The 26,756-nt window shown below is 37.8% G+C and overlaps 1 protein-coding gene across 2 annotated transcripts; it reads left to right on the top strand.

Annotated features, from left to right (window-relative positions):
• The first annotated feature begins 564 nt into the window (after positions 1–564).
• On the top strand, positions 565–26,756 carry LOC108070589 (serine-rich adhesin for platelets). 2 transcript variants are annotated; one of them, XM_017161148.3, is made up of 4 exons: positions 565–1,599; positions 21,139–21,336; positions 25,203–25,543; positions 25,615–26,756. In XM_017161148.3, the coding sequence occupies exons 1-4, from the start codon at positions 1,108–1,110 to the stop codon at positions 26,474–26,476; spliced, it is 1,893 nt and encodes a 630-aa protein (XP_017016637.1). In that variant the 5' UTR covers positions 565–1,107; the 3' UTR covers positions 26,477–26,756. The 2 variants fall into 2 exon arrangements, with proteins under 2 accessions (XP_017016637.1, XP_070142085.1); XM_070285984.1 differs by lacking the exon at positions 21,139–21,336.

Below are 26,756 nucleotides of genomic sequence, written 5' to 3'. Positions count from 1 at the left end.
TTAAAATATCAGTGAAATTTTCAAAATAGAGTTGTTTAGAGCTATTTACGTTGTTTAAGTTGTTATTAAATTCGAAATTATAACAATACACTGCACGAAAATTGTGAACTTTTTGGCTGTAGTTTGACACGTTGAAATGTAAACTTTGTGGCGCCATTGTGGCCAAACATGGCAAATTTTTTAGTGATCTCTTCGCCAGAGGGCGCTAGTAGATCCAAAGAGTATTCCCAATTTAGCTATTTTCTATCTATATCTAGCGTTTTTCAATCGACAAAGGTAAACAAAATATAAAAAAAAAAGCTTTTCAAATAAAAACTACGTATTTTTAGTTTATTACAGATAAATAAAATAAATAAATAACTGCAGCACTGATCAAAAATAGATTTTTGCCAGTTTGCCACCTTATTATTGTTTCCAATGGCAACACTGGTTGTTGTCAAAGTTTTTGTCAAAAAATCAGCTGTTTTTTTAGCTTTTTCCCTTGCAATTCGGCTTTTTTAGCTGTTTTCTTTGGTAAATCTAGCTTATTTAGCTCCGAAATGACTTCACTGAAAACAACAAAAACACTCGAACGAAGCAGACGCGCAACAACCCGCGGACAGTTGGAAAAAGCGTTTGAAATAGATAATGATAATAAAATATTAAACAAAGAATGTGACGCGCAAATGAATATAATATTAAATAAACAATAACTGTGTGTTAATGCTGAACAATCTTTGGAAGCTATAAGAAGTACTTGGAGATAGGTACTACGAAAGATCTTTGCACATTTTTGTTGGTGTTGCGCGGGCTTTATTGAATCCGGCTGAAATTGCAATTGATTTCTATTTAGTTTGAAGTTTCCATTTATAGAAAAAATTCGCTCAAGTGTCAAAAACGAATTGATATTTGTGCGTTTGTGTGTGTGCGCCAAGTGCGTGTTAGTGCGTTTGCGGATGTGAGTGCGTGAAAAAATGCAATAATCAAAAAGGAAAAAGGAAAAGGGCAAAGGCAACAGAAAAACATCAACAATGCCAATTTAAAACAAGACAAAGTACTAAATAAAACGCGTAATAGAAAATAAACAAAAAGTTTAAGTAAATACCACGTTTTTGAGAGATTGTAATTATGCAAAAGGCAAACATGCAGCAGTTGGCGGATCTCGACTTTGATTTCCAGATGCCGTGTCGCTATTTCAAAAGTTCTTTTGCGCGTTCGCTTTCGCTAAACAACAACAACAATGCGAATGGGAATGGGAACAGCGGCAATTCCTTGACATTGCCCAAGAAAACGCACACAAACGAGGTCAAACCACAGCAGCAACAAAACCACCAACAACAACAGTTGCAGAACTCGCAATCGCTCTCGCTCTCACACTCGCTAGAGGGAGACAGCGATCTGGAGGAGTCTCCCTGCGCCACGCCGCCTCCTGCTCTTCCCGCGCGGCGTCACACCGCCAATTTGATACACTTTGATGCAGCAACAACAGGAGCAACACCGGCTAATCAGCTGCTCTCCCCACACCCCCCACAGCCGCCGAAGTCAGCGAGGAATCTCAATCTCGTCTGGCCAATGCAGCCGCCACATCAGCAGCCGCAGACGCAGCAGCAGCATGTGCAGGTTAGTACAGTGATCACTCTTTAAATTAAACAAATATTCTGGGTTAAAACAGAAAGGGGATATTAAATTAGTTGTTTTTAACAATTAAAAAAAAACTTTGGTCGTAATTTGTTCTCGAATTCTTACCACTGAAAAGTTTTTTTAGATATTAAAAAACCTTCTGGCTAAATATAAATTTTTATCTAACATAAGAGAGGGAGTTTAATAGTCACTATAGGCTTTTCAAAATGTTTCTAAATTCCGAGGTTTGCCTGTATCACTTTTATGCTTTCATTGCTTGGAACGTGTCTCCGTCTGCCCCCTTTTGCTGGCCCCTTCCCCTTCTGGGGGGGACTTTGTTATGTTGCCTTGGCTAAAAAGGAAAAAAAGTTTAGTTTCCTTTTTGGAGCAACTGGATATTTATGTCACCTTGTTGTTTGTCACGTAGCCTTGACAGCCTCTGTCCGCCTCCCTGCTTCGTGTCCTCTTATCCTCTCGTCCTCCTTTTGTGGCCCCCTTCTCCTCCTGGAGACACTTTGTGCCTCCTTTGGTTTCTGTTTTGGTTTTGGCCATGTTATGACAACGTTTTTGTTTCGATACGCTTTTTTTTTTTAAGGTCAATGTGATTTATGTGCGAAAAATGTTCGAATTTGTTGTTGGTCGTGTGTGTGGGTTGGGGATTGGAGAGCAAACTTCACTTGGCATTGATAAGGAGCGATCGTGGGGAGGGGTTGCCTTGAAGGAAGGGGGGGAGATATGTAATATTTATTAAGTGTTTCAATGAGTTCAGTGCTGGGCATCAAGTGGAATTGAAAGTTGCACGATGCTTACTTTGGTGTCAAAATTAATAGTACTTTGAAATATGAAAAAAAGCTATTTGGCATAAAATTAACATTTTATATCGCCATATGATTTTAATAAATTTTCTATTATTTATTCCACAATCATTAATATTTTAACAATTTATATTTGTGAATTTGAAGAACTTGGATTTATAAACTGGATACTTAATGTACAAAATACATTTTAAGTTGTACATTTTGCTCATCTGTTTTGTATTTCTGCATTATATTTTGAACTTGCTATCGATCTTTGCTTACATAACTCAGTGTTCTTTACATTTCCTCTACTATGTACTCCCAAGATCACATTTTCGCACCTTGCAAGTTTCACTTCCTTTGGCTTGAAGGTCTCTGCCATCAACAATCATCACCCTGCACACCTTTGACCTTATCGAGTGGCCCGCCAATCACAATATTTCCTCCATCCATTCGTTCTCAAACAAATATGCCATAATGGCCCAATAGCCCAGCAGCAGCGGTTCGTTGAAAACTCAACCGTAAACATCGGAAAGCAAAACTTTTTTTTTTCGTTTTTGCCTGTTTAAAGAAAACTGCTAGCAAGGTCTGCCGAGCGGCCCAACTTGGCCTAAACTGTAATTAGCCATAGAATTATTGTACGCTTTGCTTTCGTTACTCGTGTGTTTATGTTTTTGGGCCTAAAGCATTCATTAGGGCGTTCGGAAAGCAACTGCGTGCAAAGGTCAGGCGTGATTTAATGATTGGACTGGGAATGGGACTGGGTCTGGGTCTGGGACCGTGATTGTGATTGAAAGGAGGGGTGGGAGCTACATCCGATTTTCGTTTTGGCATTGCCTGCCATGGCAACAGACAATCAACAAGTTTATGGCCTTTTGTCTTGGGCATGCAAACCTGGCAATTGGATATGGCCGAAGCCCCCCCCTCCGATTTTCCAGATGCCTCATTACGAAATGTCGCCAAGATTTTGCGGCTTTAATAGCTGCCTATAAAACGTAATGAGAAAAAGTAGCAGGCAAAACCGGCGACAGCAGCAGCTTATTATTATTATTTTATATTTAATTTTTTTTTTCTCCTCTCTTTCCTTATGATTGTCACTTGATATTGTTGTCTGTTGTTGGACACACTTGAATGGCTTTGGCTCTGGCTCTGGCTCCGTTGTCGCATAATTTGAATTTTTCTAACGCAGCAGCTGCTGCTGCTTTCCCCATTGCAACGTGCAGCAGCCTGTGGTGTAGGAGTCGCAGCAGTTCCATCCTCCTCCCTCCAGCAGAGTTCATTGCATCGGGTTTTCACTTTCGATTGGATGGTCGGAGGAGCAGCAGCGGCTAAGTAAAAACACCAAACCGCATTCGAAGTTTTAGTGGAAGTCGTCGTCGTCGTCGTAGTGTTGACAGCTAGCCACTTCGCTTGTGGCCAACAACAATGGCAGCAGCGAAGGCTGGCAGGCGTGAATAGAAGTCAAATTACGTTGACCTTAGCGGGCCTATGTATTATCCAATCCATCTGCCATTAACCTATCGAAAATAAGTTAAAGTATGAAGAGGCACAAAAAGAAATTTACAGTTTATTTTACTTCAGAATCCATTAAAAATGAAATGAAATACATACTTGCTATGAATACCCCATAAAACATGACTTAACGGTTCTGAGATATATTTTAATAATAGATTTTCTCCTAATTTCTAATAATCTGGTTCGATTTTAAGCTATATTTAAATCTGCATTGGCTCAGTTTTATATATTGAAGTACCTACAATATGTGTGTATCTTAACCTTGATTTCTGGGCTGCTCCCACTTCAAATGTTATAATCATCATCTCTTGTCGTTTGGTGCGTTAAGCCCAAAAGATTGTCATATCGCTGAAATGTCTTCATTATGCCAGTTATAAGACCATGACCAGAGTAGGGAGTATTACAAGGGTTTTTTTTTTTTTGTCATTGGCTAATTGACGTTTAGGGTAATTGAAGGTAATTTCAAAGCGTAATAAGGGATCGTGTATCAAATCACCAAGTTAAAATTGAGGCGAAGCGGAAAATAAATGGACAGGTAAAGATACAAACATATATACAGAGACTAAAAAAGTTGATCTGTCCTCATAACCAAATAAGTAATGTTGATCTTCTTTTGAAAAATTCCCACCGAAATACATTTGTTAGAAAGTTCATTGGCTCCCCATAAACTCCTTACTTTAATGCAAATTTTCAATCGTATGTTCCCATTTAAAATGATACCCATATAAATCTTTAGCTTTAGCCATTTCCCCGAGCTGAAAAATGTAAAAAAGAAACACAAAAATTTCGTATAGCACTTCGTTGGAAATCCCAGGCCTCATCACCGCATCATCGTTGCCGCTAGCATCTTGGGGTATGGATACCGGGGGATATGGCAAGAGTGCTCTCGGCCATTGGGCCACAATTTCATTCCATCTGCTCGTCAATCGTCAACGCCACAATGTAGGGCAAAAACGGGGGGCCCAAGTGGCAAGGGTGCTTTGCAGAAGTGCAGACGCCACTTTGCCCCAGGTTGCATTACGCGGAAAGCGAATAAAAAAGCGAAAAAAATATAAAGAAATACTGAAGCATGAAAGAAAAATTAACGTGGTTAAGCAGAATTTTAATACTCTTTGTAACAAATTTCTAAAAAAAAAAAAACTAAGCCCATGTTTTCTTCTAGAATTCGAAGACATTATTTGGAATTTAAAATCTGTTGAATTGAAAATTAGAAAATTAAATTGAAAATATTAATAACAAAAAGGATTCTCTAATTTAAACAATTTTAAGTACTTTCTAAGAAGCACTGCCTTAAATATGTTAAAGTCTGCTTCTAGTTAAATTTTTAAAATATTAAAAAAATATATTTTAAAGAAAAGACAACTATTACTTCAAATTACAAATAAAAAAGCCAGAAAAACGTTAAGATAACAAAGAATAAGTGGAAACTCTTAAAAAAAAGGATCTCAAACTAAAGCCACCAATCTGTTGTAAGAAAAATCGTTACCCTTTAGCTTTAAGCGATTTCTTTCCCCCAAAAAAGTGCAGCAAAAAAAAGTTACACCAGGTAACTTTCTGCAGAGACTGATGGACCGCCATTAAAAAAAGGGTGACCGAGCGCAGAAGGAAGAATATAAATGTGTCTGTTGATTTTGTGCATTTGGCGCTGGCCACACATACAACGCATCGGGGAGTTGATTGCCCCACTGGGCACCCCCAGCATGCCACCCCGATATCCCCAGGATGGCTCCCACATAAATCGTGGGAGAGAAGACAGAGAGAGAATTTTTTCGACAAGTGTGATATTTATTTATAGCCCGGCCAACTCGTGCGAAAATTGCATGGAAAAAAGACCGAAAAAGAAAATAATGCTAGCGGAGAGAGAGAGAACCGAAGATAAATGCAGAAATGGGTTAACTTGGCTTGAATGTTTTATTCATACACCCGGGCTAAGTGCAATGAATGAAATGCATAAAGAGTGAAGAGCCATAGATGCTGAAGAAATCATAACAATTTCTTTTCTTTTAGTTTCTGTTTCAGCTTCTTTTTTTCTTCATTTTTTTGTGTTTTGATTGAATAACCGTAACAATTGCAACTGTCAAGACAATTTGAGAAATATTTTAAAAGGAGCTTCGTGTCGGGATTGGCATTCCAATTTGGCCTGGACCCAGCTCTATGGCCAGCCAGCTCTACTTAGCCAAGTATTTCCATTTGGCAAGCCTCAGCAAATGCGAGATTGATTGACCGGCTGACTGACTGAGTGATTGACTGATTGAGTGACTGACAGAGTGAACTGGTGGCTGGGCATTTTGCATTTTGGCCTGATCGTGAAATCGTCTTTCATCGCAGCAGTCTCATTAGGCATTTTCCCAAGCCGGAAACTATTTGGCCATAATATTTGGTCATCTTGCCGCTTTTTCCCTCTCCTTTCAGCGCTTTTGGTTTGACACATTGAAATAGTTTTACTGGTTTTCCACTCTTTTTTTTGGACAACTTTTATTTGCGTTTAGGCAATAATTTAAATGGCTCGAAAGCAAGGAGAAAAACCAACAGACAGACCGCCAAAGTGAAGTGCATATAAAATAAAGTACAATTAGCGTTTGGCCATTGAAAAATTACTTCATACATATATAAAAAGAGGCCGATTCAAGTGCCTAAGTAGCCATAAAATTGTCTGAAAAATCTAAGAGTAGGGCAAGCTATTTAAGGCCACCACAACCACAAATTGAAATTTAAAGGAACCCATTTCCCCCTACAAAAACAAGTTCATTTGATTCTTTATTAACTCAATTAATCAGCGGCGCACATAAAATATTCACAGTAGCATTCAGATTTATTTTCGCACTCTTAATATATGAATTTTTCCATAATTTTTTTTGCTTTCCAGCTCAGCGTAAACAAACTCATTAAATTTATTTGTTTAACATTTTTTTGAGAAGAATTTTTCGTATTCTGTGTGTTTATTTCGTTGGAAAGAAAATGAAAAGGTAATGCAAATAGATTTTTTATTAAATGGAATTTTACCAACGATTAAATTTAATAAGGTTAATAAGACTTTAACCCAAATTAAAGCTTAAATGTATTACAAGGATCATGATTTATAACAATAATTAATTAATCTTCTATGACCAAATGCAGTAACCTTTAATGATACCACTTTCCGAATTAGTGAGTAAACTTTAAGAACCTACAATTGGACTTTTGGCCAAAAATAGTAGGCAGACTGGTTAATAAACAATGTGTGTTAGCGTGAATCTCCTAGACCATGACTACATATAGTATATACTATATAATATGAGACGGAGAGACAGGTTCTCTCTGGCTCTTTCTCGCATTGTCTGCGTTTGTGCATTTTTTTTTTTGTTTTTGCTTTTAGCGGTGGCTTTTCCAGCGAGTTCATCAAGTGTAAAACAATAACAACAAAAACGCTCAGCAGAGCAGCAAATTTCAAAAGGCGGAATTGCGCCGATAACAAAACTACAGCAACAATAACAATGGCAAATAGCAACAACAAGGTAAACCGAAATTAAAGTAAAACATCCACGAAAAAAAAGTATACTATATACAGAGTTGAGAGCCGCAGTGAACGCGTTTCGCTGCGTTTGTCCGCGTTCCCCTTCAGCGGCCACCCTCAGCGATCCAGCAAGTACAGTGGAGATTCTATAGGAATAAAATCTGGAATTAGATTTTCTAATTATTGCAATTTAAGCAACCTTTTTTGACTTATATTTTCTTAAAAACTACCTAATTTTTCCATTTATTTATCATTTACAAAGTTCCCTAAAATTTATTTATATACATTTATTTTTTAAATAACAAATCACTAGTTAGATTTCAATTATTATTAAACTTAAGAAATTTTAAAGAAAAAAACCTTGAAATAAAATTATTTATATTACTTCAATGTTAACAAAGAAATTTACATTAAAATGACTTCTTAAAATTCTCAAGTTAGATTTTCTAAGGGAAAACAATATAGCAAAAACAGAATTAACTATATTATTTGTTTTGAATACATAAATAATCTTTAAAATTCCATAAATTTGTATACCTTTATGTTATTATCTAAGCTTTTTTGTTAGTTGTATTATCTACATTTTATTAATAGTTTTCTCCAGTTCATCTTCTGGAAGTCATACTGTTCAGCGTGACGTAGATCGTTGCGCATGCGTACCTGTTGAATGTCCCCCTGCCGGCGCCCCTTTTACCTTTCCGCATCCCTCGCGGCTTGTCAACTTTTTTTTTTCGAAAACAGCAAAAGGGGAGTTTTAAAGCTGGCGGAAATAATAAATTCTAGCCTCGACAACAGCAACAATTGCCTTGCCGCTTCTTCTTGTAGCTCTTTGTCTCCCGTTGCTGTATTCTCCCATTACATGTTCCCTACACATGTCAAGTCCAAGACGCAATCAAAGCGGGAATTCCCCCTTTTCCCCGCCACAGTGCATTTTCCATTTCTTTTTGGAGAAACTCTTCTCTTTCTTTTCTTTTTCGCTCATATAACTTTTCTTTATAAAAAATGATTTACTTGTTATCTAGATTTTGTATTTTTTGTTTGGCTTCGACTGAAGCGTAACAACTAAATTAACAACGTTTAGATTAAAACGCATTTTAAACAAGCTGAAAAGAAAACATGGGAAGAGTAAAATAAGTAAAATAAAGATAGGTAGAAAAGGGGTCAGGCGAAGAAAGATTTTGGTGGGAAAATGTTTAAAATTTTGTTTGAATGAAAAGGGTTGAGTTCTGGGCTGAGACAGCGTGTGAAAAATTAGCTTTAAAAGGAAGAAGGGAAACCCTGTCAAGTGGAAATATTTAAATGTATATTATGGACCCCATAAGTATTTGGCAAATACTCGAAACTAATTTCCGGGGCTTAAGTTCCTCAGTTTTCAGCTTCACTTAAAGCCAGGCCCAACGAAAAGCTACAACAAATAAGGTCAACAGTGCAGCTTATAAAGGTCATGGGGCAATAATAGGGCGGATTCAACTGGGTGGGCGTTGGTGCCCCCAGTGACAGAGGAAAGAGATCTCGACTCGAGGTTTCTTGGTGCTGGATAAACACAACAACAGAATGCAAGCCAGTAGGAGCAACAGAGAGCGAGCAATGAACATTGAAATAATGATAGCCCCCGGGGTGTCGGGAGAAAAGCGGAGGCATATCTGTGGATGCTGTGGCTCAAAACAAAATCAAAATGCAGCCAAAACAATGCAAGCAGCAAGACAATGGCGAGTGGGCCAAAAAAAGGGGGTGGCAACTGCGCCCCACAATGCAGCAGCAGCAGTCAGACCATTAATGAAAATGGCCAACAGAGCTGCCACCAAAATGCACGGAAAAGTGGCAGGGGGGAGGTGAGGAAAAGCGAGAAAAAGAGATGGAAACTTGGTGCACTAAAAGAAGAAAGTAATCTGGATTGTCCAGATAGATAATGCTCAAGGGATTTATATTATAATTATTTTAAAGATTCTACACACTGAGGAAGTAATGTTGGTTAAAAAAGAATCCAGTTCGAAAGACCACGTTTTGAAGGGGTTGGACTTGGCCCGGTTTATCAAATTAAAACTCTTTTATTTGTTAACAAAACCCCCCAATTTTTCTCTCTGCAAAAGAAGAGTAGAGACGGTGTATGAGGGGTTTGTGGTGTGTTTGCCCGCATTGTTTTCATTTGCTTCGTTTTCGCATGCTTAATTATGGCCATTGACATGCAACGTGTTGCACTAGTCCGAGCAGCAGCAGCAACACCAGTAACTGCAACAGAAAAAGCAGTAGCAACCAGAAACCGGGTATCCATGAGATACGCAAACTAATAAGCAAAACAGAGCTCAGCTGCGGAGGCTGCTAATGCTGCTGCTGCTGGTTGTTTTTTTTTGCTCTAGGGCCTATCAAATTAATCATTCCGTATCACATTTCGCCAGCTACATTTATAGCTCTATTTCCCCACTTTGGGTTGGAATTTATCTTTTTTCGGCTGCGACATAAATTACACGCATTTGCAGCTTACAGTTCGCAGTTCGCAGGCAGGCGGAAGATAGAGTGAGACCTGTGGGGAGAAAAGGCAAGCGGAAAAGCTCTTTAAATTTAGTTTTGCATCCCTCTGCCCTTCAGACGTCCTTTGGGGTGGCTCATAAATCAGCTGCCTCAGCCGTTGCTGCTGTTGCTGTTTCTGTTGCTGTTGTGTTGTGCTTCTCGTTTGGTTCACAGTTTGCCATGCACAATATTTTAATTGCTACTAGTGCTCCGGTGGCTTCTGTATCAGTATATCTGTATTTGTATCTTTTCCCCAGCTCTGGCTGCAAAGTATCTCATGAATTGAGCTGCAAGCAGCCATAGTCTCTGTTTATGGCCAGACTTTCTCTGCGTCCATTTAAAGTTCTAGTTCAGGTTATAAATTTAAAAGAAATTTATAGAATGTCATTAACTGTGGTTTTATTGAGTTGAAATGGTTTTTAAATTGTGGTATTAAAGATTTTAGTGGCCTAAAGGCTTTAATTTTTATAAAATAAATATGATTGTGCATTTTCAGCTAATAAATTTAGAAGATATATCTGGGATTTTGGTTAGAATTTCGTTAAATACTTACATTTAATTCAAAATATATTTTTAAATATATAGAAGATGCTTAAATATATTCTAGAATGTGTATCTGTGAGTCTTTTTATACACCTTTTAATGAATAAAATTTCTTTCTCTAAGAATATCCCACAACGCATCTACACTTCATTTCCTGTACTCACACTCAGTTTTAAGATTTTCATAATACACTCTCCTCATGGTACCGCCGCCTGCTAATAGGCCGACTCACTCCCGGACACATTAAAAAGTAAATTGAAAAATATTATAATTAACAAACGAATTCCCGGCTCCCAGCTAGAATATATGTTAAAGAGGCAATTAAACGCAATTAGCCAATTAGCATGGGTCATCAGCGGCGCCCAAGCCTCAAAAATGGCCAAAAAGCAGCACCGCCAGCCGCCGACTTCCGTTAGAATCAAAAAAACATATTCCAAATGCTGTTTGTTGCTGCTGCCGTCGAGAGCGTGCAAATTGCTGTCCCAATTTTTCAAGCATAAAAAAAGCCGAGCGACAGAGACGGCCAGACAGCGTTAGGCAGAGACGGACCAATGGAGTTGACTTAAAAAAAAAAATACAAAACAAAAAAAAAAACACTTTAAAAATATATTTTGCAAGCGCCGCAAAGGCAAATGAATGGACAGACACATAAAAAAAGAATTATTATGTAATTTTCGCTTTACTCTTTTCTTGCCGGCACTTTTATGCATAATATTTTCTTGGATTTCTTCAGCTATTTTGTTTATATATCTTTTTTTTTTTTTTTGGTTGGACAATCAACGTTTAGCTGCGGAGTTTAGGGAGTGTTGGGCTTTTATACAAGGTGTGTTTCCTCGCAGTTGCAGTTGGCAGTTGATCTATAATTGCGGAGAGATCCCAAGTGTATTAGATCTTGAGGTGATCTCTGGGGTTGATTGGATTTTTTACTGAATTTTAATTAGATTTTTAGCAATTTCCATGAGAGTTAACTATTAGGAGCTGAAGTTTTCTTTGGTTTTCCTTAATGGGAAATTGTTTTAATGGCACACACATGACTTGGATGCTAGATGTTTAGGGAGTGTATTGGAAGTATTCATTTAAATTAGTTTTTGGTAGTTATTATAACAACAAAATATTTAGATAAATGGCTTTATAAGCATTAAACATAGTTTAGAAAAATAAATTAGCTTCGTTTTGACTGGATGGTGTGGTCATTATAAAAATAAAAACACAAAGATTTTGTTCAAAAAGAAACCGCAGGATTATGTAGTAAACCTGTGCTTCAGTTTCTAGCAAAAAAGAAAACATCATCATCTGAATGATTTCATATTAACTATCCTCATTTATCAATGTATCAGTTTGTCGCTGAATTCGTACTTGAGAATTTTATGTGACAGAATGAATTTTTAGGACGGAATGAGGTAGCTTCTCTTATAAATAACCAATAATGCCCTTTAATACATTTTAGTTAAAAATAATTATAAATTCCCTACAATAAAGATTTATATAAAAATAGTCAAAGTAATCTTATTTTAATTTAAATTTATTAAACAATTAAAACCCCGCTTCTTACCTAATAATCTGAGAACGCAAGTGTCCAATTATATAAAACTCCCAAAACTTCATAAGTTCCACTCCGTTGAATTATCTTTTTCGAATGGCTTTTCTCACCTCACGATGAACTTTGATTTACTTTTGTATTCAGTTCATTGAACCTTTTAACAAACTAAAAACCAGCCGCACACCTAAAAAAAAGTAAGTAAAAATACCGCCAAAAATAAAATATGTTTGCAAAACCCTATAAAAATAAATATATACGTAATGAATCGTTCGGAGATGCTCACATGGAATCGCGTGCTTGATAAATAATGTAAAAATGCTGAAGTTCGCTGCGGTCGTTCGGCTACGTGAACTGAAACTTTAAGTTTCGTTTGGAAATTATGCAAAACAACAAAAAACAACAACAGCTTAAAGGTGAGGAAAAGGCGGAGAGAAATATCGTAAAATTAAATCGCAGACACTTGAGGCGTGCTGGGGCACTAAAGTGTCTCACCTGCCATCGACCAGCCAATCCACCCACCATCCATGTGGCCTTGAAGCTGGCGGACTGGCCATGGAAAGGAAACGGCATAGAGAAATCCTTGACATTAAGACCGGCAAACAGTGAGAAATACAGAATGAATGAGAGTGGGTAGAGTATAGAGTTTACCCACCGAAGTGAACCCAATTAAATTGCATTTGAGAAGAGCACGAAATGGAAGGAGCAGCAGCTCCTGAGCCAGAACCCAAAATTGATGTTACCATGGTGCACCGCACACACACGGGCTGAATTATGAGGCAACCACAAGCGGGGCATAAATAAAATCATTCCTACAGCCGGTAAAAGAACGTAAGAAAAACGTAATCGAAGACAACAAAAATCGTGCTGAAATCTTGGCCGCAGAACCATCACCTCCGTTTGGGCTCATCACGTATGCAGAGGGTGTACGGACTCCGGGATTCAAACTCCCCTTCCCCTCAAAACATTCCATGAAAGCCCTCGAAAACCCCCCTCTTTATACCAAAAAGCAGCGGTAAAATTTGCTGCACGAGTGTCGAACCTATTTGTAGTTATCAGAAAATTAAAAAGAACGTGCCAGCTGAGTGGCCTCTCATGGATGGGTAGTAGAAAAGGTGGCAATATATCGGGGTATGCGGGGTCGGTCTTTGGGCCTACAACATAAGGAGCGGTCGTGCAAATGCGTTTAACTGTGAATTCTCGGCGCTGAGTGAATTAAATTGATGAGAACACAAAGCTACACGACGAAGTATAGCTGAAAATCCCGTAAAGGAGCCTAATATATAAAGCACACCGCTAATGGAGCGAAATGTAACAGTAACAATGGGTAGGAATTGCTGAAATAATTGGGGGTTTGAAGGTGTATACGAAACCTGTTTTCTATTAGATTTATTAGGTTCTGAGCTTGCCTATGAATTAAGTATATAATTTTATTTCGAAAATGGTTTTTGTTATTAAAGTATTACTTAGCTAACCTTAACATTTCTATTTTTCTATTTCCTATTCGATTTATTAAGTTCTAAGCTTGCTTATTGATAGATTTACTGGTTTATTCTGAAATTAGATAGCTACGCTACTGAAAACTGTATTTATTATTATCTATTATTAATTACTTAGCAAACCTTATCAGTTTAAGGCTAAAATATGTCCTTTCGTTTGTCTTTATAAATCATGTACTTGTATTTCAATATTTTCTTCTTGTAATCCAAGTATCTACAACTCCTCCCCATGAAAATAGCTTCATTTAAAATCCGGAAAACATTCAAGTTTTCTATTAGTTAACTCCAAGCTATGGCAATTTTGTCGACAAGCTGGAAATAAGGAAGAGAATGCAATTACCCATCCCTTCCCTTTCTTTACCGATAAAAACAGGTAGATAGACAGAGTCATTCGTTGGCTCCTCAGTACTGGTTCTCCTCAGTACTGTTCTGTTCGGGTTCGGGCCTGGCCCAAACCATCCGTCAATAGGCAAACACAATTTTCCAGTTCCGCTCTTTGCGCACTTTGCCTGTCGCTTTGCATTTCCGTTCTGCCCCTGCCACCTTTCCCTTCTCACTCACTCTGCTTCTGGTCACCGAAGGCCAATGGCTTATGGAATAATATTACAAAAAAAAAAAATGAAAAGGAAGGTACAAAAATCAAGTCTTCGGCCCACGGTGAGAGGTGAACGCAGAGCCAAAACTCCTTGTGGAAAAAGAGTCGCAACGAAACTTGCCTGGAAAAGCGTTTTCGCACTCAATCAAGTTGGAAAATTAAATTTCGTGTTCCCAATTCGGACGAAGCCGTCGTCTTGGACGTCAGAAACCATTTCGAATCCGGTCAAATCTCAGGCGTGAAGAAACCGCTTCAGAGCCGAGTTGAAAGTATCTTTCGGATGCGAAAATACTCACGAGGGAACCGAGAATTCTCAATTAATTCAATTGAGTTCTCTGGGGCTATATTTCTTTTTTATTTTTGGGTTCATTAGAACGGAAAGTTGCTCACGGACAGCGAGTTTAATCGAATTGCGAAGGGGCGTAATCAATCCATTTGCGTGATTTGCAAGAAACATTCTCTCAGCCCAAAAGAAACTCTGACAGAAACTCTCGAAAAACATTTCTCAAGTGTTTTTTGCCCTAGGGAGCGAACCGAATTTGCTAAGAAAAAAAAGTGTCTGCCGGCCACACTTGAGTTCTGCAAAGGCGAGTGCAACTTTCTGCCGCAGGTCCAATTGAAAAAAAATCTTTGAATAGGAGAAAAAATATTACCTCAAGAGCTGTACAAAAATTAAGGCCAAAAGCGGTCCGAAATTCAATTAAAAATTTATTGACAAAAAATGTTGTGGAAAGAAACTAATAAAGAGTCAAGATAAACATAAACAGATAATTTACAATACAAAAATGTTAGATAATTTTATAAAATATATATAATGTGTGTTATATAACAAATTATAATAGCAAAAAGTACACAATAACCGCTTTAATTATCGCTTTAATTTTGTTTTGGAATATCTCTTTAACTTAAAGTTTATTCAGTTAACATTGACACCAGCAGGTGGAAAGACAAACAGCCAGAGGTTGGGATTCTGGCAAAAGGTAAATATGGACAGATTGTGGGGAAAAGTTGCGAGCAAACTTACGGAATTTAATGAAAAAGGTTCATGGGAGGATGAGGTTTGGAGAGAATCCTACAGATTGACAGACACAAGTAACAGGCAGATAGTCAGAAGTAAAGATTGACAGAGGGACAAACTTCACAAAAGAAATGTGTGCATCTGACAGGTTGATAAAGTTTTGTGGGTTTAATTTTAAGTTAATGTATTGCTTTATTATGTGTTCATTAAAGAAAAAATTATCTAAATAAATAACTAATAAAATAACTAATTATAAACGGTGATGTTTCAGGTTTTAAGCTAAATTTAAACAAAAAATATGATAAACATTTATTTAAAAAATGGTTTATAATTTAATTTAACCCCAAGAATATTTTAAATTAATAAATTACTGAGTAGTAAGACATTTTCAATTAACCTGTAGTAACTTACAATTTTTCTGCTAAACAATTTTCGTTTTTAATAAGCCATAGTACTTTCCAATAAATCAATTTTAAATATTCCCATTAATCAAGCGTAGTCATATACAATATAAATATCAATTTAATGAGCCAATTAACATACTTTTTGTTCAATAAATCAATTTAAAACATAAATCAACTGAAAATAATTTCAAACGAAAATTTAAATTTAATTAAATTTTGTTTTTGTTTAAACATTGACACTGACTGGCCCCAAAAAAAAAAGAAAAACAAAACATTGAAAGGTCAGAAAATTGAAATAGATTACGCGTAAAGTAAAGAGTGGCCAATACACAAAAGGAGGCGTGTCGGCCAACGCCCACACACAAATGAAAGGGGGTGGGGTGAAGGGGTTAAAAAAGACAATGAGGAAACGCAACAAAGGGCTGAGTTCGGGCCCCATTACAGGGACCATTTAAAACACATTTAACCATCCAAGCCCGCCGCCAGTGCACCGCCCCGCTTCCGCCGGCAATATTGGTTAAACCAAATCGGCTTACACAACGAGTAAACAAAAGCCAAGTCTGTCGGTCGTCGACTGTCGCTGATTGTTGGTTGTGGTTCACTGTCAATGCAGTTGCCGGGGAATAGTTGGAATACTTTTAAACATTTTTATAAAACGGGAAGAGGCTACACCTGAGCACTGGTAGAAAAAGTTGTGGCTTTACAGAATAAATTTAGTTAAATATTTTTACCAAAACTACCATTCTTAAACCATAAGTTAATGTACCTTGAAATAGGGTAATATATTATTAACTCTTAGCAATTTTGCAAGCAAAGATAAGTAAAAATCTTAATTACAAGCCAAGTCACTAGAGCTTAAGTTCTAATTTAGTCATATTTCTGCCAGGTGTAAGACAGGGAACTGGGACTGACACACGGCGGGTAATCAGCGGAGCTTGGGCCTAATGAAGGTCAAACATGTTGACAGATATCCCCGTTGTCGTCGTCAAAGTCGTCTCCATCTTCAGGCCAATCATTGGCAACATCGGTGCTGTTCCAGCTGAGGGCACACGTCACGCAACATTCAAATGCTCAAATATTCGAGTGGCAAAGCGAGGAAGTCGGATATAATGTTGTTTTGAAATTAACCCAATTTCCGTGCAAATGACAAAATGAAAATGAAAACGGAAAACAAAAACCTGCGACAGAAATGTGCATAGAAATTCCTTGGCAAAAGCCATCGTAATAATAAACAGCAATCAGCGAATCTTTTGGATTGCCAAAGCGAATTCAAGTTTGTCATTGTTTTGTGTGTTTGGGTTTTGTCATGTGAGAAAGTCGTGCCAAATGCAGATCTTTAACCATTACTTTAATGACAATTATCCAGTGCTGTGCGGCGATGATGACGTTTTGTGATGAAGCGAAATCCAAAAGCCTGAATTCCATTCGGGGCATGCTGCAGTCAGTCAGCCACAAATTGCTGAGCAAATCTATGCAATTTGCAGACCACCTCCCTTCAGTTGCCACCCACTCATTACTACAGCTCCATCTCATTATAATGGCATAATATTTTCAAGCTCATTTTTCTTTTCATTTTTGCATTTTTCATTGCCTCTCGCCCCCGGGTCTTGTGCACTTTCTGTTTGTGTTTGTTTTACGCCTTGAAAATTATACAAAAGGGGTGGAAGCTGTCTTTTAAAGCCGTAAGTGTGCCAAGCATGGCCAAAAGGAGGAATAATGCAAGAAATCTTAAGCCCTTAATCGAATTAGTCAGAGCTGAGTTGAGTTATTTTTTTTTTGTGGGATGAATAACATTATTTTTGTCTTGCAATTAGTTTGGGTTGTGCAATTTGCGAATGATTTTTTCTTGCCAGCAGCTTTGGAAAATCCTTGGTTGCTCTTGCAACTCTTTGGGAAAGTTTGTGAAAAGTTTTCTGATCAATTTATCTTGAGACAATTTGAATTAAAAAGGAATTTTTACCATTTGTTAATGAAGAGGGGAGAGATTTACAGAAGGACAGGATTGGAAAAGGAATTAACTAGAGTCCGTAAATATTAAGGAAAGTTCTTTAAATATTGTAAAATGGATTATTTGATTAATTGGGGTTGAGTATTATTTATTAAGTGTAATTTAAAGTAGTAGAAAAGCTATAGTTAAGTGTAGCTAACTGTGAGATTCTCGTTAGCCAAAGTACAATTTAAATAAATTTATAATAAAATTCAATTAAACTGTGCTAAAGGCAGATTAGAGACAAAATTTTGCTACAAACAGATAGCGCAACATCCAAATAGAAACAAATGTTGCTAAGAACCTTTTGAGCAACACCAAAAGTTGCAAAACATCGAAGATCCCTTTTAAAACCGGGTATACAAAGTGTTTTTAAATATTTATAGCTTATAATTAAATAAATATTATAATTCTGTCTGTCTATAATTATATGTTATAGCATTTTATTATATAGAATTTCAAACAAACTTTATTTGTATAACTAAAACTTAAAATATAATTATTATTCTGCTGTTTTTCCTTTAAACCCCCCTATTTCCACTTCCTGTTGCAACAATTAAAAAGGCCGCTTCATTGTTAGCAGATTTGTTTAGTTCAAAAACGACTAAACTAGAATGGAATGGAGTCAGATTTGTTTGTGAGATTGTGGGGATCTCGCCACCGGAGCATGAACAGCTCTATTTTTGACCCTTTTTTCTCTATTAGCCACACCCACACACATGCAGTGCCCGCTGCATCAGTTCTAGTGCAAAAAAACAATTTAAATAACAACGACATCCAGTTGGTAATGGAGACGAGCCAAGTTTCATACAGAGGCCTGGGAATTGGCCACCTTCTCTGTCTCTCCTCTACTCTCTGTATGTTATGTGGAAACCCTTTAGCACACTTGTTGCTATGCCAGCCCCCTTTTTCCGCCCTCTTCCATCTCTCCAATTGGAGATTACTGGAGCATGCAATTGTCTGTTGTTTGCTGTGTGTTGCTGTTGCTGCTGCTGATTTGAAATGCAGATTTCTTCTGCTTGCTGCGGCGGTTTTATTTCATTACATATAAATAGCACATTGATGAGCTCGGGGGCAAAGGGAGCTGGATGTGACCCCGTCTCACTGCATATACAGTACAGTGCGTTTCAGGAATGAATTCTATGTTAACAAATCAGCATATTAAATTTAAAATTCTAAAAAATTAAAATTTTTGTCAAATTTTGAAAATTTTAATGATGTAACCCCTTATCAAATTTTGAAAAAAATTAAAAAAAATTTTCTCTTTCCGACATGGCTAAATTGACTCGCCTGTTGATGCTGATCAAGAATATACATGATTTTTGGGGTCGGAAATGACTTCTTCACTGCTTTGCAAGGCTTTGATTATAAAAGAATGATGAGCATGGTAAATGTGATAATATTTCTTGCATTTTTAATGGTTTTTGCTAAACTTTTAGCCATAATAAATACCTTTTAGAACCTTTTTTAAGAATTCCTGTAGCAAAAGAATTATGTTTAATCATAGAAATAATTAACATAATAATTTTATTTAAATAAATCAAATCTCTCTAATATCACCATATTTTCCCTACAACTTTACTTGTGTCCTGCACTGTTTTTCTATATTTTTAGCCTAGTTCTTTGCCTGCCAAGCTTAACATCCTCCCCATTCGAATTTAGATTTGTTGGTATGCATGTAAAGGGGTAACATTCCTTAACTGGAAACTTGCAATTGCAATGCCAATTGACATTTCGTTTGTTTGTTGCCAACGAGAGCAAAGAAGAAAAGTTTTCAGATGCCAAAGTCTCAGCTGGAATGAGGTCGTTATCTCTGGTTCTTGTTCTCTTTTTCTCTCACCTGCTGGTCTGTGAATTGTAACGCGCATTTTAATTAGATTCTTAGGTCTTAGAACTCCGTCTCATGCAAATTAGTTCGAGTCGAGAATGTGGGTAGATTACACTTCACAAGAATCCAATTATGTTTGCAAGGGCAACGTTAGAAGGGGAGGGAGGGTTGATTTCCTGAGAATTGGATTTCCATATGCATTATATGCCCTTATATAATTACTGTCCCGTTTAGATTGCCATGGAAATGAACTCGTTGTGCTATCTGTAGAATAATTTCATCAAGACTTGATGAAAATTCATTAAAAATAATTGATAAGTAATTCTGCTGACAGGTGGAAGCAGGTGGGAATATTCTCAGATCATAAAAGGGCTCAATAGGAGTCTGGGAATATAAAAGATATCTCACGAAGAAAGCTGTCCTGTTAACAAGTAAATAATAATGATAAATGTAATGTAATTTTCATAAAAATAATCAAAATATGTAAAGTGCTCTATATCCGCCATGTTAAACTCAGCCTTAATTATATGTACGTTTTATTTTTGTTAATAAATAGCTCTCGTTTTAATTTGTTTATAAACAATTATTTATTTCCTCTTTTTTGGCCTGTGGGGCAGCAACGAAACCTTTTCATCTACCGAAACTACAACTTACTCCCCTCCCAAACTCCCCCTGGCTGTGTGTCTATAATCAATAAATCAAAATCCCAAAAGAAACAGCAACAAAATAGCAAAAACATAGCAGCAAATGCATTAATTAACAAGCGTAAAATTGCGCCAAATTGAGTTTTGAGCTGACCACATTTTTGGTTTTCCCTGCAGCAGCAAAGGAGATACATAAAAAAACACCAACAAGGAGGCGGCATTGACTGGTTTTGTGGGCGTGGCAGATTGGAAAACCGCAAATGATAATTTACATTGCGGCAAAAGCAAACATTTGCAATCAAATTTGATGAAATTCATATTTTTGTCTTTCGGTAATTTGTCTATTTTTTCGTTTGGCGTGGGCGTGGAAAGTGGGCTAAATGAGATTGCATCATAACTTGGTCCAAATAATGGAGGTCAAACTTCAACTGTGGCAACTTGAAGTGTAATTGTCTTTTTCGGTTTTTCTTTAATTTACTTTCTTGATTTTATTTCAACAGCAAATAGGTGAAGTTATTAAATAATTTTTCAAGCAAAAAGTTAGTCCAAGAGTCTGTGTATTACGTTTATATATATTTTTTTAATTAACTTTTTTTTAATTTATTTTTTTACCCATTTAACTTGGCTCGTTGTGGGTCAAAGCCTTTGAAAAAATGATGTTATAAAAGAAAAAGTAAACCGTGAACATAAAAAATAGGCAAAAATAAAAACAAAGTTATGTGAAAACATGGTTTGGCCAAAGACAAACGGGTTATGCTTGACCAGATATATGTTTTATCCCCTCTCTACACCTCCCCACCCCTTTTAATAAATGTGGAAAATGTTAAGTATACCAGAAATTTACAGCCAAAACTGTGTAAAAAGTAAATATATCGCAGTAGACAGAGGCAGAAGGGAGCGGGGCATTGTATAAATAATTTTCTCTAATTAATTGTACAACTTGGGAGTGTTAAGGCTACTAACTCGGGCCTTTCCGCTTTTGGCTTGGCTTTTTATTTATAAGCGAGTTTCGTATGAAAAGCGAATGAAAATGTTGGTGGCCAGCAGCAACACTTTGACAACATTTTTCAAATTGCATTTTTCGTTTTAGCTCAACTAATTTAACGCGCATTTTTCACATGCATTTCTTTAACTTATCCATATATGTATTTATTTGTGACAACATTTGCAGGATGCCAGCATCTTGGCCGCACCCAGCCACCACCATCACCACCACAACAACATTCACAGCCACATCTATGACTTGCCACAACAATTGCAGCAACAACATCAGCATCAGCAACAGCAGCAGCAGCAACAACATCAACTAAATGTCGAGGCTGTCATATTGCAGAATCAGGTGGATACATTGCATTGGCAATTGAAACAGGTGAGTGAATGAGCCAAGCTAAGTCGGGGAAAGGCAGACCAAGAAGTCCGCCGCAAAACAAAAGACTCAAGGCACGAACGTGACTTGGGGGTTTTGTGTTCTCAGCTGGAGGAAACTGTGTTAAGTGCCAAGTCAACTTAACAAACCAAGAAATAAACAGCTTACCATCCCCCAACCCCCAACCCACACCCAACTCCAATCCCAATCTCGATCTGCTTTGACTACCGACTTCTGCCCTCCTTGGATCAACCTGTTTTCCTGTCTCTAGCATTCTTTATTTAAATAGTTCTCACGCTTAATTTACTCAAATCGGAATGGAAATGAAAATGTAAGAGATGTGGAGAACGATTCCGTAACCAGACAGGGTCGCTTGTTATGTCGAGTATTGTGTGCACAGCAAAAAAGAACCCATTAGTTTAGAAGTTGGGGTAATTACAGAATTTTTAGAATTATTTAGACTTTCCTTAAGACTGGATATTTAGTTTAAAGATATAACTCTAAGACAAAGATCTCTTTAGAAAGAGATCTTAAACTTAAGAATAAATATCCAAGATATCTTTATGATTACTATTAAAAGTTAAGCTTCATAAAAATATCAATATAAATATCTATAAAATTAAATTCTTTTTAATTCTAAAAATCAAACTATAATCTCTAATCTTAGTTATTTTCTGTGCATCATCGTAGCCATTTCCTTTCAACATAGTTCCTCCTCTGTTAGGGCAAAATGGGGGAAGTCTTGCCCCATCGCAATTAGGCGGCAGCATTCTTCTCTGACGCTTAATTATAGACTTGGCGTCTCTTCTATATACACACACACAACATATATTACTTTGTTCTGGTCTTTGGTCATCGCGCTCTTTCATTGTCTTTCGGCCATTTCCTTTAACAACAGCTGCATTAATTTTATACTTCCTCACCAAAGGTTGCTAATGGACCTGACGGGTTCTTCTTTCAGCGAGCTAAAGCTCCACCGTAAAAGTGAGAAGCGCGAGATTGATTCAAACAATTCCGATTGCCATCTATATGGTGTGTAATAATAAGTTGAGCATCAATAAAATGACTTGGGCATTGAGGAAAAATTCTTGAACAAGAGGAATTTCAAGCAGCCGGTGACTTAGATCAAATCGATGAGGCAGACAAAGAATTTACAAATTATAGACATTTTTATTGCGCATTATTTGGAGTAGGATTGGGAAAGGGGTGATCAGGGTTGAAATTAAATTGAGATCTAGGTAAAGGAAATTTGTTTTATTTTTCTTGATTATAGACTTGCAGGGTATTATAATTTTAGTCAAAAGAAAACGCAGGGAAGGAATGATTTCCGACTCTATAAATCATATATATTCTTGATCAGCATCAATAGGGGAGTCTTTCTAGCCATTTTGGGAAGAAAAAATTTTTTTTTTAATTTTTTGAAAATTTTATAAGGGGTTACATCATTAAAATTATCAAAAATTGCTAAAAAATTTTAATTTTTTAAATGTTAGCTTTAGTATGCAGATTTATTAAAGCTATAAAAACTAACTCAAAACAGCTTGCCGAATTGAAATTAATGTCATTTTGGCCAAGTTATGATGTTTTAAAGATTTACTTTTCCCACAAATTTTCTTAATAAATAATGAATAAATATTTATGTTTTAATACGCCTTTGAGGATATTATCATTTCAGTCAGAAGCATTTTATCATGATATTTTTATATATTTTTAATTTATCAAATTAGAAATAATATATACAATATTAAGTCTAATAGGAAAGTGGGTGGATTAGAGTACTAAGTAATTCAACCTTCGACTCAAGCATTTTTTCATGATATGCTCCAATTGCAAACTGCAAGGGTATACAAACTTCGGCTTAAGCTTCCTTTCGTTTTTTTAAATATTTTCTCTCAAATTTCCAAGTCGTTCCTAATGGCCCCAAGATTTTCCCCCAACACAAAACTAGAGCAGTTTAAAGCCGTCTCTGCTCCCAATTTACCGCAACCAACTTTGAACTCTAAGATGTTGGTGGGGTGTGTGACCTTCAGCATTTTGCGCTTGATATGTTGAGATCTCTCTCCCCTCAACACTTTCAATTCAAAGCGATTCTCTGTACAGCCGACGGATGCTCAGAAAGAGCGAAAATATTTACGCTTTCATTTCGATTTAATGCGCTTTAAATGAGCCCCAATGAAGTTGACTTGGAAAGCCAAGCCGGACGGCGCCGACGCAGTCTCCGTTGCCTTGGAAAATCGCAAAAAGAAAACAAAGCAACCAGAAATATAATAAGAAAAGTATAAATATTTTCTGCAGTTTGGTCCGTTTCTTGATTCGCCATACTCTTGTTTGAAAGGAAAAACTGGGTTAGAAGGCAGGAAAAACCGTACGGAAAACTTTGCTGGCCAAGGAAAAACTGTATAAACTGTAAAAACTATGCGGGCGTGGGTAGACCGCCGACCAGATTGATTGATTGATTGATTGAGCTTAAATCGATGGGTGGAGACGAAATTTAATTTATGCAGCGAAAGGAAGTCAGCCGGGCGAAAATGCTTGCATTAAACCGGACCCACAGACTCCCCGCTTGATAGCCAGGAAATGCGTTTGCCAGAGAAGCAACTCAGCTAAGGCAGCCAAGCGGATCCAAGCCCAATCTGGAATCCTCATCCGAATCAAAATCCTCTCAGCTCCAATTGCTCGATGAGCGAGGAAAATGCCAAGGCATGGCTGAAACACTTTAATGAAATTAAACAAGGCATAACAAAATGGAATCGAAATCAAATACTGCACAAGTAGCAGCCAGCCAGCGTCGGCAGTGCCGGCATATAATTACCACATAATTTTCAAATAAATCTCAGGCACACGAACACAATTCGGTAATTCGAATGAAAACCTCTTGCTAGCACGCAGTAGGAAAACTCCGTAAACGGAAAACGTCCAATGAAAAATTAGCAACAATTTCCAAACGCTGCAACTGCAACGGCACCAACGTTAGCTTACATAATCAGCCAGACAACTATTTTGGCATCGTGTGAAGCCCCCCCAAAAAAAGAGAAAAAACCCACCAGATACGCTCACCCGTTTTGGCCTGGCCAATTTTCAAATGGCCAAATGGCATTTTGTCGTCGGGTGGTGGGTGGGCGTGTGCCAGGTGATGGCAATCTTAACGCCTATTTGAGGTCTCTGCCAATTTGGCAAAGCGCTCGAATGGCATTTGATAATTAGACAATTTGGCCAACAGAAGTTAACCAAAAGGCGACAGTACCGCTCACCCAAGATGGAAATAGAGATGGAGATGGAGATGATGATGATGTGATGGCATAGAGACCCACAGCACCACACAAAGCGGCAGAGAAATGCGCGGAGAAAGAGGCGCGATAACAAATCAAGTGAAAGTTTTTATAGGCTGATGATGCTGATGGCTGGGGGCCTGCTCCACAAATGTGTGTTTGCCGCCAGCTCAGGCAAAATCATATACAATTAACATAAATAATAAATTAAAGTCATCGGTTCAAATGCATTTTCAGAGTGTCAAAGCAATGACCGGGCACCTGGCTAAGGCACAGTGGTACAAAAGTGGCAGAGTCAATGAGCTGGCTTTTTTTTTATTGAAAAATCATTGGGGTTATAGGGAAAACATTAATGTAATATTTATGCCTCTTGGAGCTACGAAGAAAAAGGTTATATGGGGTCCCAAGAAAAGTATTCAAAGTAAGGTATCTGAAAGCTAACTAACTAACAAATTTTGAAAGACTTAGTCAAGATGCAATACTGCCCAGACCCAACCCTAACTCTATACCAAAACATACCCTAAACAAACATCTTTCATAGTTTTTAATCAAATTATAAACTCTACAAATAATAATCTAAAAATAACCCTTAAATTCCAGACCGAAACAAACTGCGAGATGTACCGCGCTGTAATGGAGGAAGTGGCCCGTTTCTTTGAGCGTTACCAGCAGCAGCAACAGCTTCAGCAAATCCATCGCAATGGCGAGCAAATTGCTCGGTCCAAGAGTCTGCATCATGTCCATGGAGTTGGTAACAATACCTCGCTGCAGGGTGATGCCCGAGATGATGATGCCTCCAGTGCTGGATCCGCCTCGTATCTAAGGGCCCGTAGCAGCACCAATCTGATGCTGAACAAATCTATGCACGCCATGAATGAAGAGCACAATTACGAGACCATAGCGCCAGCTGGAAGTTATAATGCCTTTAAGGACTTTACATGGTGAGAAGAGCTTTAAATTTACACTTTTAAATTTGTTTATTAATTAAATTATACTTTTTTCCCCTAAAAAGGCGTCGCTCACCGAAGAAATCTGGACCAAATGGCGGTTGCAAGGCTCGCCTATCCTCACCGGAGGCTGCGGAGGAGAAGCTCAACCAAGAGGCCTTCCGCTTGGCCAGGACCATCAGAAATCTCCTAAACACCTCGGAACAGCAGCCGGATCTCACCCAGCCGCGTCACTCGTTGGCCTCCTCCATTTCCTCCTCGCTGCCTTCGGGAAATCATCGACTCTGCAAGGGAAAAACCAGTTCGGTGATGACGCTGCTGACGCCACCATTGCACAACTCCACCAGCATTATGAATGCCACACTGGAGGCCCCCTCGCCAGCTGCTAAATCCAATGCCGAGCTTATCTTTTTGCGAGCCAACAATATGAGGGATTCAAGGCTATCGCTGCGCAGTTCCACCGACAGTTCCGTGCATTCCACCATCTCCTCGACGGCATCCTCTTCCTCCAAGGTGGAAACGGATGAGGAGACCCAGAGCAACGGCAACGCCACAACCACTGCCAGCAGCAATACAGCCATCAGCAACATTAAAACCACGACCAGCAATAAGCAGAGCGGTTCCAGCACGGAAGATGAGAGTGGCTTTAGTTCCATCAGCTCCTTCCACGACGTTGGTCTGCCCTTGAGCTCCACTCTAATGAATGGCAATGCCCAGCGACGCCTTTCCATGTGCTCTGACAGCCGCAACTCCACGCTAAAGTCGGGGCTTAATGTTTTGGGGCTGCCCCAAGCGCAAGTTCAAGTACAGGTTCAGGCGCAGATTACGGCCAGTCAATCGCCGTCGAAAACCTATCGCAATGCCAATCGCTATCAGCGATTTTCGACTCTATCGAACGAAGATGCTGCTGCTGTTTTGTGGGTTTAAGAATTCTTGAAGAGAAGCCGCCCAGAAATGCATTTGAAAATTGGATTTAAAAAGCAACAATTAAATTAGGATTTTACTTTTGTTTTTTTCTCTAGTGCCTCCGCTTAAGTTAAAATTTAGTTAACTTTTAAACAGTGTTTAATTTTCAATTTGTTTATATATCGTTTAGTTTTTTTGTAAGGACCAAAAAATGCGCATTTTTATGTTAACCAAGATACATGTAAATTTCAGTTGCTCTAAGTTTTTCAGTATTTATAAATAAATAAAAACATAACTTAAA

Source organism: Drosophila kikkawai, chromosome 3L, assembly GCF_030179895.1.
Source record: "Drosophila kikkawai strain 14028-0561.14 chromosome 3L, DkikHiC1v2, whole genome shotgun sequence".
NCBI lineage: Eukaryota > Metazoa > Arthropoda > Insecta > Diptera > Drosophilidae > Drosophila > Drosophila kikkawai.
This window is presented reverse-complemented; position numbering and strand designations above follow the sequence as displayed.